Genomic DNA, 18,160 nt, shown 5'->3' with positions numbered 1-18,160 from the left:
GCTGTGTATTACTGTGCCAGAGACTCACATAACACAAACCATCAGTAGACCTGAACAAAAACCCCTCAGTGCCTGAAAACCTGTAACATGAAGCCACCAGAGGAGGAGCCCTCAGACCACTAATGATTTTATCATAGTTCACAGAAGACAGTGTTGCAAAAGTAAAGTGTCCTGAAAATGTGTAAACAATATAAAATAGATTATTCTTCTATAATGACATTCAGTAAATCATAAAGAAATTAGCATCTTTAGTTCTCTTTAGTCAGCTTCACTGATATGTTAGAAACTGAAACTTCTTCATGACTCAAACCAACTGCATTGTCTCTTCCAATGAGTTAAAGAGCAAAGTTTTAATTCATATTATTCTATTAACAGTTTTTTTCAGTTAAGATTTTCTGTCAGGGAAATAAAAATAGATCTCTTTGCTTTTATTTCAGTGAAATTCCTCCAATCACGTCTCAGGTCTGTGATGTGCTTTTGTCACCAGATAAGAGTCGACCTTTGGCAACTACACAAATTCAATTCAAATTCATATATTTTTTACATTTATCAAACAAGGTCTATGATGACCAGTCTGGTTCACTCCTTCCTGAGAGGAGGAGTCAATGCAAAACTCAGATGTCTTCCACCTCTACTTATCTGACTGCAGAGAGGACGACAGAGAACAGTGGACACACAGTTTAACATGATGGACTATAGGACAGGACTGCTGCTTTTAACCATCTGCTGGGCAGGTGAGAAAATATCTGCAAAGCTTGAAATGAATCTGTTTTCAAGAAGGTGCAAACTTACATCAACTGACTATTTTCTGGTTTGTCTTGACAGGTGTTGATGGTCAGACTCTGACAGAATCTGGACCAGTGCTTAAAAGGCCTGGAGAATCCCACACATTGACCTGTACAGCCTCTGGATTTACATTCAGAGAGTACAGGATGAACTGGGTCAGACAGGCTCCTGGAAAAGGACTGGAGTGGGTTGCTTTTGTACACACTGGCAGTACATCTGTCTATTACTCCCAGTCAGTCCAGGGTAGATTCACCATCTCCAGAGATGACTCCAGCAGTAAACTTTATCTAAAGATGAACAGTCTGAAGACGGAGGACACAGCAGTTTATTACTGTGCCAGAGACCCACAATAACACAAACCATCAGTAGACCTGAACAAAAACCCCTCAGTGCCTGAAAACCTGTAACATGAAGCCACCAGAGGAGGAGCCCTCAGACCACTAATGATTTCAGACCAGTTTACTTTTGGAGTAAACAGGGAACAGTTGGTTGATTTTATATGTTCCTTAATTTATCAATACCATTTTTATTACTCAGACAGTAAACTCACTGAACATTAGTAAACAGTAAATTAGACTGACTTTAAAAACTTAGAGCCTAACAAGAAGTTCATCTTCAGAAAGTTTTCTTTCCATTTCATTTGTCACCAGTTTAGGAGCCTTCAGACCACTGATCTGACATATGACATTAAGACCACACATACACAAACTTGCTGTAAAAAAATCAAAGTTAACATTTTTGAAAATTTTCAACTGGGTCGTGATTTTAAAATGACATAAATTCACATATCCATCATATTAAAGGTCTTCACACTGTAAACAAACATGTAACATTTAACCAAGAAAATGTCTTTAGTAAAAATGTTGATTTAATGTTTCCTGTGAACATTTTAAATTAGTGCTGATCAACCTTTAATTACAGTCAGATGAATCAAAAGATCAGGACACTGCTTTTATCTGTGAAGTGTTAATTCACGTGAGGATCCTGATTGTTTAACATAAGAACTTGTACAAAGACAAAGCCAAGAATATACTTGTTATATACAAATATAACCAAAAGCTTCTGTGAACATTTGTTCTTGTGAGATGAATGAAACAACTAATCCTGCTGTTAGAAACACTTCAGAGAGCCTGCTGTCTCATCTGATACTCACCTACATTATATAATTCACAAAACACGTCTGGCTCAATGAATATATTAAACACTACAGTTTCACTTATATACTGTAAAAATATGCAATAAAAAAGTATCTATAGCTGAATAAAACTTAAAGCTCCATTGGCAGAAAAGAACTAGTGCCTGCTTCCAGATTCTCTAAGTTGCGTTTTATATCTACATTTATCTGAATTTTTAACCATTTATGAAAAAGTCACGAAATTATTTAACAATATTAATATAATCATGTCTGCTGTCATAAGTTTTGTTTAAAACAAATAAAGAGAAATACAAGTTAGTGCCCAAAACAACTGAAAATAATGTTAATTAGTTTCTATTGCATCTATCATTGTTACTCTAGTGTTGATTTTAATATGTTCCAATCAATAATCCAGGGTCATGTTAATAAAACATTAAAAATAGTAGCAATCATATTTATTGTTTTTAATTACAGTAGGATGTATTTAAGTTTTTAAAAAGTAATTACAGTATCTTAGGAAAATAGTTTTCAGGAACAGTTGAAGTAAATGCTGGGACCTTTTCAACATGTTACAGTTAAATGTGCAATGAAATGAAACATTCATATCTAAGGCAGAGCTGATTTCCAGCCATGTTTTCACTGAACAATGAACCAACTATTATTAGATCTGATCACACCAACACTGTAGCTCTTATGAGTCTGATTCTATGCAAACTCATTGACCTTCCTCATACCTATAAAAACCTCCAGTGAGACTGTCAGAGTAGTTCACCACATCACTTCATTAGAAAACATGTTTCCTGTTGCTCTGCTGCTGCTGTTGGCAGCTGGATCATTGAGTCTCTAGATTGACTTAGAAAACTGTTCATTTTTACAGTGTCACTTGATAATTTGTCATAATATACTTTTTGTTTTTAACAGGTGTGAAATGTGAACAGCTGACACAGCCAGCCTCTGTGACTGTGCAGCCAGGTCAACGTCTGACCATCACCTGTCAGGTCTCTTATTCTGTGAGCAGCTACTGGACAGCTTGGATCAGACAGCCTGCAGGAAAGGACTGGAGGGATTAGTAGTGACACAACTGTCAAAGATTCACTAAAGAACAAGTTCAGTATTGACTTAGACTCTTCCAGCAAGACAGTGACTCTGAACGGACAGAACATGCAGCCTGAAGACACTGCTGTGTATTACTGTGCCAGAGACCCACAATAACACAAACCATCAGTAGACCTGAACAAAAACCCCTCAGTGTCTGAAAACCTGTAACATGAAGCCACCAGAGGAGGAGCCCTCACACCACTAATGATTTCAGACCAGTTTACTTTTGGAGTAACAGGGAACAGTTGGTTGATTTTATATGTTCCTTAATTTATCAATATCATCTTAATTACTCAGACAGTAAACTCACTGAACATTAGTAAACAGTAAATTAGACTGACTTTAAAAACTTAGAGCCTAACAAGAAGTTCATCTTCAGAAAGTTTCTTTCCATTTCATTTGTCACCACTTTAGGAGCCTTCAGACCACTGATCTGACATATGACATTAAGACCACACATACACAAACTTGCTGTAAAAACAATCAAAGTTGACATTTTTGAAAATTTTCAACTGGGTCGTGATTTAAAAATGACATAAATGCACATATCCATCATATTAAAGGTCTTCACACTGTAACAAACATGTAACATTTAACCAAGAAAATGTCTTAGTATATTTAAAACTTTGAGTTCTGTAAAGTTTTGTTTGTAGCTAAAACTGTTTCTTATTCTGACCATTAGACACAATATTAGAAGAAAAAATCTGATTTTACCACACAGAAATAATTTTCTGAAGCCTATTCAGATTGTTTTTTTATTCAGGATTGAATGAAACTCATTAGGCTCCAAACCACAACTCTCACTATATATTGACTGAAACAAGAAATGTCTATATGACCAGTCTGGTTCACTCCTTCCTGTGAGGGAGTCAATGCAAAACTCAGATGTCTTCCACCTCTACTTATCTGACTGCAGAGAGGACGACAGATAACAGTGGACACACAGTTTAACATGATGACTATAGGACAGGACTGCTGCTTTTAACCATCTGCTGGGCAGGTGAGAAAATATCTGCAAAGCTTGAAATCAATCTGTTTTCAAGAAGGTGCTAACTTACATCAACTGACTATTTTCTGGTTTGTCTTGACAGGTGTTGATGGTCAGACTCTGACACAATCTGGACCAGTGGATAAAAGGCCTGGAGAATCCCACAAATTGACCTGTTACGCCTATGGATTGGATTTTGGTGGCTACGGTATGAGCTGGGTCAGACAGGCTCCTGGAAAAGGACTGGAGTGGGTTGCTTACATTAGCAGTGGTGGTGGTAGCAGCAAATACTACTCTCAGTCAGTCCAAGGCCGGTTTACCATCTCCAGAGACAACAACAGACAGCAGCTGTATCTGCAGATGAACAGTCTGAAAACTGAAGATTCTGCTGTTTATTATTGTGCTCGAGACTCACAGTGACTGGAGTTGGTTCAGCAGCTGTACAAAAACCGACTGGACTTAGTCTTACTGGGATCACATTTCCCAACAATAGTTACTCATATCATCAATAAGTCCAATTCTAAATAGAAACCTAGAAATATCAGCAGCAGATTTGACTGGTCCTGTTACACTCACTCTGAACCTGATTCTTTCTCTTTTCAAAATGAGCAAATTTCCACCTAATGTGAGGCTGAAAAAACACACTGTCCCACAGATTCAGTAGAAGAGATTCTGCTTGTTGAGGGAGCTCTCAAAGAACCAGAGCAGCAACACATACATGATATTAGAGTATCAGCAGAGGAACAGTGAGAAGTATCAGCTGTATGAATATACACTGCAGTCCACTGTTTATCCAGCTGGGACTAAGCCTGTGCAGTGATTGTGGAGCAGAAAAAACAGCTGATGTCACTCAGCTAATCCAAATCCTACAGTGCTGCCTGGACTGATGCAAACACAGTTAAAAACTACCATTATCTCAGTCCATATAACTGTCTGTGCTTTGACCTTCTATGGGGTTGAACAAAAAAAGTTGACAACAAACAGACATTTGGAGACTGTAGACTCAAATCCAGGCTCAGTCCACACCAACTTTGACTGACAACAACCAGAATGACCCATATCCAGATACTAACAAACTGCTGAGTCACATCAGTGGCTTTTCAACTCCCACACAACAACACTGAGCATGACAAACCAAAATTATTTGGGGTCATATGGAGACAAACAGTTTGACATGAAAACACCAACCTGTTTCTGCAGGTTCAAGGCATTTCCTTTCTACCATTCAGTCCTAACATCCATCAGGTTTCCCTGTCTCATGTCACAGTGGTCAAACATTTTGGATACAGTGAGTTTATGCGACTCTTGTTCAAACTAAGTTAGAAAAACATTTAAATGCAGGTTATTTCTGTTTGTAATAGACGTTTCTATTTCCGCCAACACCACGTGTGTCTGATTATTAAACGTTTTGAACAGGAAAAGCAAAGAAAGGGGGAGGGCCATGAGTCAGTAATAAAATACATTTTTCTAATATCTTGACTTTAAAAACTCGTCTAATGAGAAATTCATCCTTAGAAAGTCAGTTTCTGCAACATAACATCAACAAAACAAACAAACAAACCAAAGCAAACTTTTCACTGAAGAAAAGATCACATCAGTTTAGTTTCAGCATCAACCATGTTCTCACAGTCTGATAACAGTCAGATAAATCACCAGGATCAGGACACTGCTTTTATCTGTGGTGAGTTCATTCCAAATTTACATATTTTAGTAACAACAGTTTAGTGTGTGGACTGTTTCTTCACTAAAAGCCCAAGGACAAGACAACAATGTGCTGAAACCAGTCATTTATAAAACATTTACACAGTAAGTCTCATAAATTAATATATATTATTTCCATTATTCCATTACATTATTACACACACACTAAAAGTTATTTTAGCGTTCTTTCTCTGTCTTTTTAATAAAATAAACTTACTGAATAAAATGTTCCCACATACAGTGAAACCATCTACTTCATTATAAGGTCAGTCTTTTCAATCTGTGTTTAAAATGATATTTGTGAGATGCAAATGAATGATTCAACAATATGTAAATGAATGTAGCTCATAAGGAAGTGCAGTGTGGGTCTGTGTGTCAGTGAGAGGACAGAAGAGCTTCAACATCAACCATGTTCTCTGTAGCTCTGATACTGCTGCTGGCAGCTGGATCCTGTGAGGAGCTTTCAGTGGATTCACACTAACAAACACATTAGAAACACTGAATATTCAGATGGATGATGGAGATAATGTTGATTTCTGTTTCCACAGGTGTTCACAGTCTCAATCTCATCCAGCCAGACTCAAAGGCTGTACAGCCTGGACAGTCTTTGACCATCACCTGTCAGGTCTCTGGTTATTCTCTGACTGATAACAGCTATGCAACAGGTTGGATCAGACAGCGTAAAGGAAAACCAATGGAGTGGATTTTACATCGAAGGGGTGGAGGAGACTTTTATCAAAATGATGCTTTGAAGAACAAGTTCAAATACCAAACACACACTTCTACTAGTTCTGTGACATTAACAGGACTGAATCTGCAGCCTGAGAACACAGCTGTTTATTACTGTGTAAATAGTGTTTGGTACTGGAGCTGGTTGTCACTGTGACACAAACACTGACAGACCTGCACAAAAACCCTCTAGCCCAGGGGTGTCAAACTCATTTTCACCGAGGGCCACATCAGCATAATGGCTGTCCTCAAAGGGCCATATGTAACTTATAAATGTAACTAAATGTAACCGAATGTAATGTAAAATGAATGTAAGTTGTCCTTAATGTTAAATAACTGAATTTATTACTTATTCAAGTTACAAGCATAACAGTTGCACAGAAAAAATATGTTTGCTCGTTCCTCTGTTATAACATAAATCCTTTTAGGAGGACACAGCTGTTTAATACTGTGTACGTGGTGTCACTGTGACACAAACACTGACAGACCTGAGCAAAAACCCTCTAGCCCATGTGACTGAAACACATAACCACATATGTTCTAAATGTTAAGACAACAAAACATTAACAAGGTAAATACTGTGCTAATGTAACAAACAATATTTTTAAAAATGACTTAGAGGTAGAAGAAAACCTTTGTTACTGATACAGTAGTCTAGTTGAGTATGTGAATGTATTTATGCTGTTTTCATTTGACCTACACTGCAGCTGACATCAGTAAAACATTTCAAATATTAATAAAAATATTTATATAAATGTTTTGAATTCTGCTGCAGCCTGCACAACAATAAAATAGACTCAGAAAAAATGTCTTCAACATGAAACATTTTCACACTTTTATCTTTGTGTATTCTGATGCATAGAGAAGATGGGAAACCACTTTTCCTTCCTACTTGCAATGAGGTAGAAAACAGAAACATCTAACAAAGATAAATTAACAATAGTTTTATCTCTTCCAAAGTACAAATCAATAAATAAATACACACATGGTTTGCAGTTTTCATTTTGTAATGTGGTCAGGTTAACACAGGCAACAGTTGTAGGTAAACTACTTATGGAAATGATGTGTGTTACACATTCTATTACTAAACCTGTAGAGGGCAGTCTATGCAAATGATTTCTTCCTTATAAACACACAGCTGTCACAAAATGTGTCACTGGAAACGTTTCATACAGTATATTCTAAAACACTGATTAGAAGAATTGAACAGCAGAGTCTATTACAGAACAGAAATCATGATTTCATGGAGCTAATTTATAGTTACTATTCATGGTGAGAAAATGATTTAGGCTTTAACAAAGTGAAACATTTCTTTTGTAAATATAAGTTTGATGGATGATGATCATTATTTTGTTATTTACAGGAGTTTGGAGTGAGATCAGACTGGACCAGTCTGCCTCAGAGCTAAAAAGACCTAGAGAGACAGTGAAGATGTCCTGTGTCATATCTGGGTATAGCATGACAAGCTCCTACATTCACTGGATAAGACAGAGGCCAGAGAAAGCTCTGGAGTGGATTGGGAGGATGGACACTGGATCAAACTCTGCTAGCTATGGCAGCTCCTTTCAAAGCCGTTTCATCATGACTGAAGATGTTCCCAGCAGCACCCAGTACCTCCAGGTCAAGAGCCTGACAACAGAAGATTCTGCTGTTTACTTCTGTGCTCGACAACACAGTGACTGGAGACAGTGAAGCAGTTGCACAAAAACCACCACAGACCACAAGCAGCAGTTTGACCTCAGTCACATCTGGATTTTGTCAACACCATTAAAATCACTTTGATATATCCACATCACATTTATAGATATTTTACCATAAACTCATGAGTAATAACTATTTTCATCATTATATTAGATCCATCACAGCGATTATCAAAAGCCTTTCACCTCCTAACAGACATTAAAACAAAAATACCAGCATCATATTTACAAGTACCAACTACACATTACATGAACCAAGACTGAAAGAGTAAGAAGCTGAAAAACATTTGATCAGTGAAAACTCTGGATAGTGACATGATGAGATGAAAATACAGCAAGTTTTCAGAAGAGAGAGACGACTGTATGTTGGTGATTAGAGTAATTTGACTAATGATGAACAGTCTTCATACTAAATCAAATCTATCATTGTTTTGTTTTTAATTTTATAGATACATGAGACCAATCTGTATTTCGTGGTTTCAAACTTGTAGTATTCAAAACCTGTTTTAAAGTATTCAATTCTAGTCTAGTATTCAAAAACTGTTTCGAGTCAATCTGTATTTCGCACATTTAATTTAATACAATAACACAATAAAAATAATTTTAAAAATCCACCATGTCCCTTCCAGGACTCTGTAAAATGCATGTAAATAAAATTCAACTTGTTCTTGAATTTGAAGCTACAAGTTAATATGTTAATCTGTAGGAATCACAGTTTTGCTCATGTCGGTTTTGCAGTGAAACTTTTTTTTAAATTCAAACTATATTGTAGTCTTCAAACATTATTTCTTCATGAAACATAGTTGCATAAGTCATTAATAGTTTAATAGTCAGAAAGCATATTTAGTAAAAGTGATAAAATGTGGTATTTGAAAATACTGCCTGTATGTCAGTCCCTCCCACATTATCCTGATGCAAATCTTCAGTGTGTGCAGTGTACTTCTGTCCTGCTGACTGGTCTTGTACTTTGTGTGAACCATCAGAGGTCACAGTGTCAGGATGATGAACACACTCACTCTTCTGCTGGTTGCTCTCTGTCTGCCCTGTGAGTTCTCCTGCTTCTTGCTGTTTTATCATTTATGGTCAGTCAGTGATAGTAGAAAACTTCCCACATGACTGTCTCACTTTCTCCTGTGTGGATTTTCTTTTCCATTTTATTTCATCAGGTTGTACAGGTCAGAGTATGGAGTCTGTTCCTTCCAGTTCTGTAGTAAAAAAGCCTGGGGAGACTCTCAGTCTGTCCTGCAGGGGATCTGGCTTCACATTTAGCTGCTGTGTTATGTTTTGGGTAAGACAACCTGAAGGAAAACCACTGGAATTGATTGGGAGTGGGTACTCTGATTCCAGTAGAAACACTTATGCAAACAGTGTGAGAGGACGTGTAGAAATCAGCAGAGATGATGGCAGCAGCATGGTGTATCTGAGACTGTCTAATCTAAAACCAGAGGACTCTGCTGTGTATTATTGTGCCAAAGACACACACTGACTCAGAGAAACACAGAGGCTGAACAAAACTCCACACAAAACACCCACAGGTGGCAGTACAATATATGAATTTGAATAACACTAGCTAGAGACATTATGGCAACGCCTAAAAACACACACACATACACACAGACACAAACATACCCAGGTATGGACATTATTCAAACAACAGTTGATGTTTTGGTTTTTGACTTCCCTTTTTTTAGTGTCTTCAGTCACCAGCTGCTTTAACTGTGATAGTTAATAGTGTTTTATTATTAACTCTAAAAGACAAGTGCTAAAGTATAAATATAATGTATTTGAACATTTTTACATGATATATTCAATATGTGAAAGCCCATCAAATGCTGCTCAGCTGCTCAAAGAAACATTATTCAAATTTTAAAAATCTAAAGATCAGTAGCAGTGAAAGAAGCTCCAATGAAATGACATGAATGAGAGCTAGATAGATAGAGAGACAGATAAGATTTTAGTGATGCCCATGAGGAAACTCAGTTGTTGCAGCAGCATTATTTGACAAGACAGGGCAGTGAAAAAAGTCTAGGGTTTAGAAACAATATTCAAGATAATTCTTACAAGAAAATAAAAACATTATGGAAAGGTATGAACAGCACTAGGTGACAGAAGGTGACAGGGATTGTTCAGGATGCTGGACAGGTTAGATAAGATAAGACAAGATAAGATAATTCTTTATTGATCCCACAGTGGGGAAATTCAATTGTTACCACAGCTACAAGACAACAGTAAGGTGCAAAGAATGAGAAATAAAAAAGTGTGCAAATGTGTGCAGAGATTAAACATTTTAAAAATCCAACATCCTCCTCTCACCCACCACCTCCACTGAGTCCAGAGGACACCCCAGTACAGAGCTGGCTCTCTTTAAAAGCTTGCCTAACTGTTTTTTGTCCCTGTCTGTGATCCTACCACTTCAGCAGACCACAGCATAAAAGACTGTTGATGCAACCACAGTGTTGTAAAAAGCAAACACAGAGCTGCTGTAACAGGCTGCCAATCCATGCAGCACCAGAAAAGGACAGAAGCTAAGCTGACATTTGACACATTAGCCCAACCTCCATCTATAACTATCAGTGTCCTTCTCTATGCAAATTGAACTTCCTCAAAGTCTTCTATTGTATGGACACACACACATATATATCTTGCTGTCTGTTTCAGAAACAGAGAAGCTCCCATCACCTTCAATAACAACCATGTTCCCTGTAGCTCTGCTGCTGCTGCTGCTGGATCCTGTGAGTCTCACTGAGGCACAGACAGTATGATCACAGCTCACTGACTCTTCACTGCTATTACACTGATTCAATATTTAACATGTTTTTTTTTTTGTTTGTTTGTTTTTAACAGGTGTGAAATGTGAACAGCTGACACAACCAGCCTCTGTGACTGTGCAGCCAGGTCAACGTCTGACCATCACCTGTCAAGTCTCTTATTCTGTGAGCAGCTACTGGACAGCTTGGATCAGACAGCCTGCAGGGAAGGACTGGAGTGGATTGGATACAAATATACTGGTGGTTCATACTACAAAGATTCACTAAAGGACAAGTTCAGTATTGACTTAGACTCTTCCAGCAACACAGCGATTCTGAACGGACAGAACATGCAGCCTGAAGACACTGCTGTGTATTACTGTGCCAGAGACCCACAATAACACAAACCATCAGTAGACCTGAACAAAAACCCCTCAGTGCCTGAAAACCTGTAACATGAAGCCACCAGAGGAGGAGCCCTCAGACCACTAATGATTTTATCATAGTTCACAGAAAACAGTGTTGCAAAAGTAAAGTGACCTGAAAATGTGTAAACAATATAAAATAGATTATTCTTCTATAATGACATTCAGTAAATCATAAAGAAATTAGCATCATTATTTCTCTTTAGTCAGCTTCACTGATATGTTAGAAACTGAAACTTCTTCATGATTCAAACCAACTGCATTGTCTCTTCCAATGAGTTAAAGACCAAAGTTTTAATTTATATTATTCTATTAACAGTTTTTTCAGTTAAGATTTTCTGTCAGGGAAATAAAAATAGATCTCTTTGCTTTTATTTCAGTGAAATTCCTCCAATCACGTCTCAGGTCTGTGATGTGCTTTTGTCACCAGATAAGAGTCGACCTTTGGCAACTACACAAATTCGATTCAAATTCATATATTTTTTAAATTTATCAAACAAGGTCTATGATGACCAGTCTGGTTCACTCCTTCCTGAGAGGAGGAGTCATGCAAAACTCAGATGTCTTCCACCTCTACTTATCTGACTGCAGAGAGGACGACAGAGAACAGTGGACACACAGTTTAACATGATGGACTATAGGACAGGACTGCTGCTTTTAACCATCTGCTGGGCAGGTGAGAAAATATCTGCAAAGCTTGAAATCAATCTGTTTTCAAGAAGGCGCAAACTTACATCAACTGACTATTTCTGGTTTGTCTGACAGGTGTTGATGGTCAGACTCTGACAGAATCTGAACCAGTGGTTAAAAGGCCTGGAGAATCCCACACATTGACCTGTACAGCCTCTGGATTCACATTCAGCAGCTATGCTATGAACTGGGTCAGACAGGCTCCTGGAAAAGGACTGGAGTGGGTTGCTTTATACACACTGGCAGTTCACATATCTATTACTCCCAGTCAGTCCAGGGTAGATTTACCATCTCCAGAGATGACTCCAGCAGTAAAATTTATCTAAAGATGAACAGTCTGAAGACGGAGGACACAGCAGTTTATTACTGTGCCAGAGACCCACATAACACAAACCATCAGTAGACCTGAACAAAAAACCCCTCAGTGCCTGAAAACCTGTAACATGAAGCCACCAGAGGAGGAGCCCTCAGACCACTAATGATTTCAGACCAGTTACTGAGAAATGACAGTCTTTACATATACTGTATACAGCACTGAAAATGAAAACAAAGACCTACAGGGGGCAGTTAAAAAACCGAACAAAATGACATTAAGATCAGTTATGACATTAACACACATACACAGACAAACAGGTGGACCCTGCAATAACACCAGGTCAAACTGGTTTATAATTTTTATATCAAATCTTCTTTCCCTTTCGGCTGCTCCCTTCAGGGGTCACCTCAGCGAATCATCTGCCTCCATTTAACCCTATCCTCTGTATCCTCCACATCCAGACCAACTATCCTCACTACATCCAAGAACCTCCTCTTTGGTCTTCCTCTAGGCCTCCTTCCTTTTTATATCACATACATGCATGATATATCCACTATGAGATGAGATGAAATTAACTTTATTAATCCCAAAGGGAAATTCAATGGTCTGCAAACTATAAACACATTTAACCAAGAAAATGTATTTGGGGCATATAATATATTAATATAAGCATATAAGCATTGAAATAATGTTCCATGTCTACATTTCAGATTACTACTGATCAATGTTTAATTAATGTCAGATGAATCATAAGATCAGGAAACTGCTTTTATCTGTGATGTGTTAATTCACATGAGGATCCTGATTGTTGTTTGGCATCTTTTAGCAAAACTTACTAACATTTAACTGTGATGACTTTGCTTTTCTATATTTAAATACATTTATTCACTTGGCAGATGTTCTTTTTCAATGCAACATGTAAATGACAACAGTTCATCTATTTTCTGTCAAAGGTCAAATTTGTATCAGGACAATAAGAAGAAAACTTCATGTATTTATCACAGGAATAAACATTGAGTTCTGTAATGTTTTTATTTGAAGCTAAAATAGTTTTTTTGTTTTGTTCTGTCTGATCAATCAGTGGTGTAGGCTGGAAGAGTTTACACAAAATATCATTAGACCAAAAATCCAATGTTACCACAGGAAATTAATTTCTGTACCCAATTCAAATTTTTAACCAGTTCAGTTTAACCAAAAAACTATTTGGCGGAAATAACGTTCACTATATGTTAATTGTCTGGCTGAAATATATAATGTCTATGATGACCAGTCTGGTTCACTCCTTCCTGAGAGGAGGAGTCAATGCAAAACTCAGATGTCTTCCACCTCTACTTATCTGACTGCAGAGAGGACGACAGAGAACAGTGGACACACAGTTTAACATGATGGACTATAGGACAGGACTGCTGCTTTTAACCATCTGCTGGGCAGGTGAGAAAATATCTGCAAAGCTTGAAATCAATCTGTTTTCAAGAAGGTGCAAACTTACATCAACTGACTATTTTCTGGTTTGTCTTGACAGGTGTTGATGGTCAGACTCTGACACAATCTGAACCAGTGGTTAAAAGGCCTGGAGAATCCCACACATTGACCTGTACAGGCTCTGGATTCACATTCAGCAGCTACGCTATGAACTGGGTCAGACAGGCTCCTGGAAAGGACTGGAGTGGGTTGCTCTCATTAGCAGCGATGGTAGCAATAAATACTACCCTCAGTCAGTCCAAGGCCGGTTTACCATCTCCAGAGACGACAACAGACAGCAGCTGTATCTGCAGATGAACAGTCTGAAAACTGAAGATTCTGCTGTTTATTATTGTGCTCGATAGTCACAGTGACTGGAGTTGGTTCAGCAGCTGTACAAAAACCTGAGGTCCAAATCCAATCCAAAATTTCTCTCAACTCTGAGAACAAAACGTTTTGTATTTATTGTTAATTTATGTTTTTAAAATGAAATGTAGGAAATTAATTAATTAATCAAAAACAATAACGATTAAAAAATAGAAATATTTTCCTTACAAAACAGCCAAGGACACCACAATGGACTGATAAAGTTATTGTCCAGGTTAGAAATAGTGAAATGTTAAAGGTGTGAGATGAATTCTGGCCACCTGATTGTTCAGTTAATGGCCTATAAAATACATAAAAATGTGGCAGTGAAATAATAAAAAATAACGATGCAGTTTGTTATAATAAAACTAGGACACAGTCAGTGTCAAGCTCTTCTCACCTTTGTCACTATAAAGACACAATCCCCAGTTAATCACTGAGCTTAACTGACAGACTGAACTAGACATTTGTATTGACATCACACAGAAACATGTAACTGCTGGATCAGTGACTACAGCTTCATCTGTTGCTGCTCATCATCTCACTATGTCAACAAGATTTCTACATCAACATCTGGAATGTTTAAAATGATTTTGGTGAGATGCAAATGAATGATTCAACAATATGTAAATGACTGTAGCTCATAAGGAAGTGCAGTGTGGGTCTGTGTGTCAGTGAGAGGACAGAAGAGCTTCAACATCAACCATGTTCTCTGTAGCTCTGATACTGCTGCTGGCAGCTGGATCCTGTGAGGAGCTTTCAGTGGATTCACACTAACAAACACATTAGAAACACTGAATATTCAGATGAATGATGGAGATAATGTTGATTTCTGTTTCCACAGGTGTTCACAGTCTCAATCTCATCCAGCCAGACTCAAAGGCTGTGCAGCCTGGACAGTCTTTGACCATCACCTGTCAGGTCTCTGGTTATTCTCTGACTGATAACAGCTATGCAACAGGTTGGATCAGACAGCGTAAAGGAAAACCAATGGAGTGGATTTTACATCGATGGGGTGGAGGAGACTTTTATCAAAATGATGCTTTGAAGAACAAGTTCAAATACCAAACACACACTTCGACTAGTTCTGTGACATTAACAGGACTGAATCTGCAGCCTGAGGACACAGCTGTTTATTACTGTGTACGTGGTGTTTGGTACTGGAGCTGGTTGTCACTGTGACACAAACACTGACAGACCTGCACAAAAATCCTCTAGTCCATGTGACTGAACCACATAACCACATATGTTCTAAATGTTGAGAAAACAAAACATTAACAAGGTAAATACTGTGCTAATGTAACAAAAAATATTTTTAAAAATGACTTAAAGGTAGAAGAAAACCTTTGTTACTGATACAGTAGTCTAGTTGACTATGTGAATGTATTTATGCTGTTTTCATTTGACTTACACTGCAGCTGACATCAGTAAAACATTTCAAATATTAATAAAAATATTTATATAGATGTTTTGAATTCTGCTGCAGCCTGCACAACAAGAAAATAGACTCAGAAAAAATGTCTTCAACATGAAACATTTTCACACTTTTATCTTTGTGTATTCTGATGCATAGAGAAGATGGGAAACCACTTTTCCTTCCTACTTGCAATGAGGTAGAAAACAGAAAAATCTAACAAAGATAAATTAACAATAGTTTTATCTCTTCCAAAGTACAAATCAATAAATAAATACACACATGGTTTGCAGGTTTCATTTTGTAATGTGGTCAAGTTAACACAGGTAACAGTTGTAGGTAAACTACTTATGGAAATGATGTGTGTTACACATTCTATTACTAAACCTGTAGAGGGCAGTCTATGCAAATGATTTCTTCCTTATAAACACACAGCTGTCACAAAATGTGTCACTGGAAACGTTTCATACAGTATATTCTAAAACACTGATTAGAAGAATTGAACAGCAGAATCTATTACAGAACAGAAATCATGATTTCATGGAGCTTATTTTTTATAGTTACTATTCATGGTGAGAAAATGATTTATGCTTTAACAAAGTGAAACATTTCTTTTGTAAATATAAGTTTGATGGATGATGATCATTATTTTGTTATTTACAGGAGTTTGGAGTGAGATCAGACTGGACCAGTCTGCCTCAGAGCTAAAAAGACCTGGAGAGACAGTGAAGATGTCCTGTGTCATATCTGGGTTTGATATGACAGACTACTACATTCACTGGATAAGACAGAGGCCAGAGAAAGCTCTGGAGTGGATTGGGAGGATGAATGCTGGATCAAACTCTGCTAGCTATGGCAGCTCCTTCCAAAGCCGTTTCATCATGACTGAAGATGTTCCCAGCAGCACCCAGTACCTCCAGGTCAAGAGCCTGACAACAGAAGATTCTGCTGTTTACTTCTGTGCTCGACAACACAGTGACTGGAGTTGGTTCAGCAGCTGTACAAAAACCCTGGAGTATTGATCTTGTTCATATATGTCTTGAGAAAAGAAGAAGGTTTTTTTTAATTTTACTTCACTTTACTACTGTGAAAACTGTGAAGGACCATCATTAATAACAATAACTATTAAACAAACTGTATATAAAATAATTTCCATAAAAATAACAGCCTGCTGAAATTATTGTCTATATATTAAAAACTGTAATGCTAAAGGTATAAGAGAAATGTTAGTAACATTAATGTAGATTTGGTTGCATGTAAAATATGTTAAAAAGTGGAGGTGAAGAATAATGTTGCAGTTTGTTTTATTAACACTAGAGAGCAGTAGGTGTAAAGTTTCTCTCAGCTTTGTCACTATAAAGACACAAACTCCAGTTAACTCATTGAGCTTAACTGACAGACTGAACTAGACATTTGTATTGACATCGCACAGAAACATGTAACTGCTGGATCAGTGACTACAGCTTCATCTGTTGCTGCTCATCATCTCACTCTGTCAACAAGATTTCTACATCAACATCTGGAATGTTTAAGGAGCTGATGTTTATTCTTGTGTCTGGGACTTTGTATTAAAGCAGAATGAACAAATGATGAACAACTTTCAGTTCCTGGGCTCTTGGAGGATAAAATTGTCTGCTTCTCAGATTTCTTCTCTTTCAGCACCTTATTAAGTAACCAAGCAGTTTTAAACTAAAGAATACAGTATGAAGTGTATGAAATGGACAATAGAATTTGTAACTTATAAATTCTTTTTTCAATTTCCTAGTTTTCTCATAAATGTGAAAATTAATCAAATATGCTCAAAAAAGGAGAAACACAACATCTTTGTCATTGAGTCTCATATCTGTTTTTGTGATGAACACTGTGCATGGATATTTATGAAAGATGTACCCATGATATGACTGTACACATCCACAGTCCACACCAATAGAAGCCCCACCACCAACCATCATTACTGCCCTGACAGTCTGGTAGAAAACAACAACCTGTCACCTTCAGCTGTCACTCCAATCTGGTTCAAAGAGTCTGGGCTCAGCGCCATGTTTCAAATAAATAAGAGGCCTTTGGTTTTTTCTTCATGGAGGGAGAAGGGAGAAGACATTCTGGGGGATCTAGTCAGTGATATTTCCCATAATAACACTTCCTCTGTCAAACTGAAGTCACTGACACTGTTTTAGTAGTTTTCAGACAACAGAGCTAAACCATTTACAGACGTTACAGTTGGAACAAGAAACTCGCTGGTTTTAGTCTGAGATTTGTAGAAAAGTGAAGAAACAGAAAATCACGAGCCTCATTCTCTAAAATGTTTCTAAACTAAATATAAGGCATATGTTCATTTGATTCAATACATTTAAAGTAAACTTTTAAAATAAAGATGTTTATCATCAGCATGGAGTGCAGCTCCATTAACATACCACTGAGGTATGGCTGGGCTGTAAAGTTACTTTTCACAACAAATGAAAAATACTGAAACATACTGAGATCGCTCCATAATTCAAACCAACTGCAAACTGACAAGGATGAATCCTGTGTCTTTAATTATTACATTGTTTTAAGTTCTTCTCATATTTATATTTGATTTAACTTTTATAAAATAATAAAAAC

The 18,160-nt window shown here is 37.3% G+C and overlaps 3 pseudogenes and 3 gene segments (V, D, J or C); all 6 read left to right on the top strand.

The window, feature by feature from the left end:
- The first annotated feature begins 685 nt into the window (after positions 1-685).
- Positions 686-1,479, top strand: LOC113140336 (Ig heavy chain V region 6.96-like). The segment is given in 2 exon segments: positions 686-734; positions 826-1,479. Coding segments are annotated over 2 exon segments (363 nt in total).
- Positions 1,480-6,675: 5,196 nt separating this feature from the next.
- LOC113140631 (Ig heavy chain V region 1-72-like) lies at positions 6,676-8,499 on the top strand. The segment is given in 3 exon segments: positions 6,676-6,712; positions 7,698-7,709; positions 7,801-8,499. Coding segments are annotated over 3 exon segments (378 nt in total).
- Positions 8,500-10,268: 1,769 nt separating this feature from the next.
- LOC113140630 (Ig heavy chain V region 5A-like) lies at positions 10,269-11,743 on the top strand (annotated as a pseudogene).
- Positions 11,744-11,936: 193 nt separating this feature from the next.
- Positions 11,937-12,390, top strand: LOC113140385 (immunoglobulin heavy variable 3-21-like; annotated as a pseudogene).
- A 1,307-nt stretch (positions 12,391-13,697) lies between these two features.
- On the top strand, positions 13,698-14,141 carry LOC113140398 (Ig heavy chain V region 914-like; annotated as a pseudogene).
- A 1,873-nt stretch (positions 14,142-16,014) lies between these two features.
- Positions 16,015-16,728, top strand: LOC113140318 (Ig heavy chain V region 1-72-like). The segment is given in 2 exon segments: positions 16,015-16,128; positions 16,220-16,728. Coding segments are annotated over 2 exon segments (399 nt in total).
- The last annotated feature ends 1,432 nt before the right edge of the window (positions 16,729-18,160 follow it).

Source organism: Mastacembelus armatus, chromosome 8 (genome assembly GCF_900324485.2).
Source record: "Mastacembelus armatus chromosome 8, fMasArm1.2, whole genome shotgun sequence".
Lineage (NCBI taxonomy): Eukaryota > Metazoa > Chordata > Actinopteri > Synbranchiformes > Mastacembelidae > Mastacembelus > Mastacembelus armatus.
The sequence above is the reverse complement of the archived record's forward strand: the minus strand, read 5'-3'. Positions and strand labels throughout refer to the sequence as shown.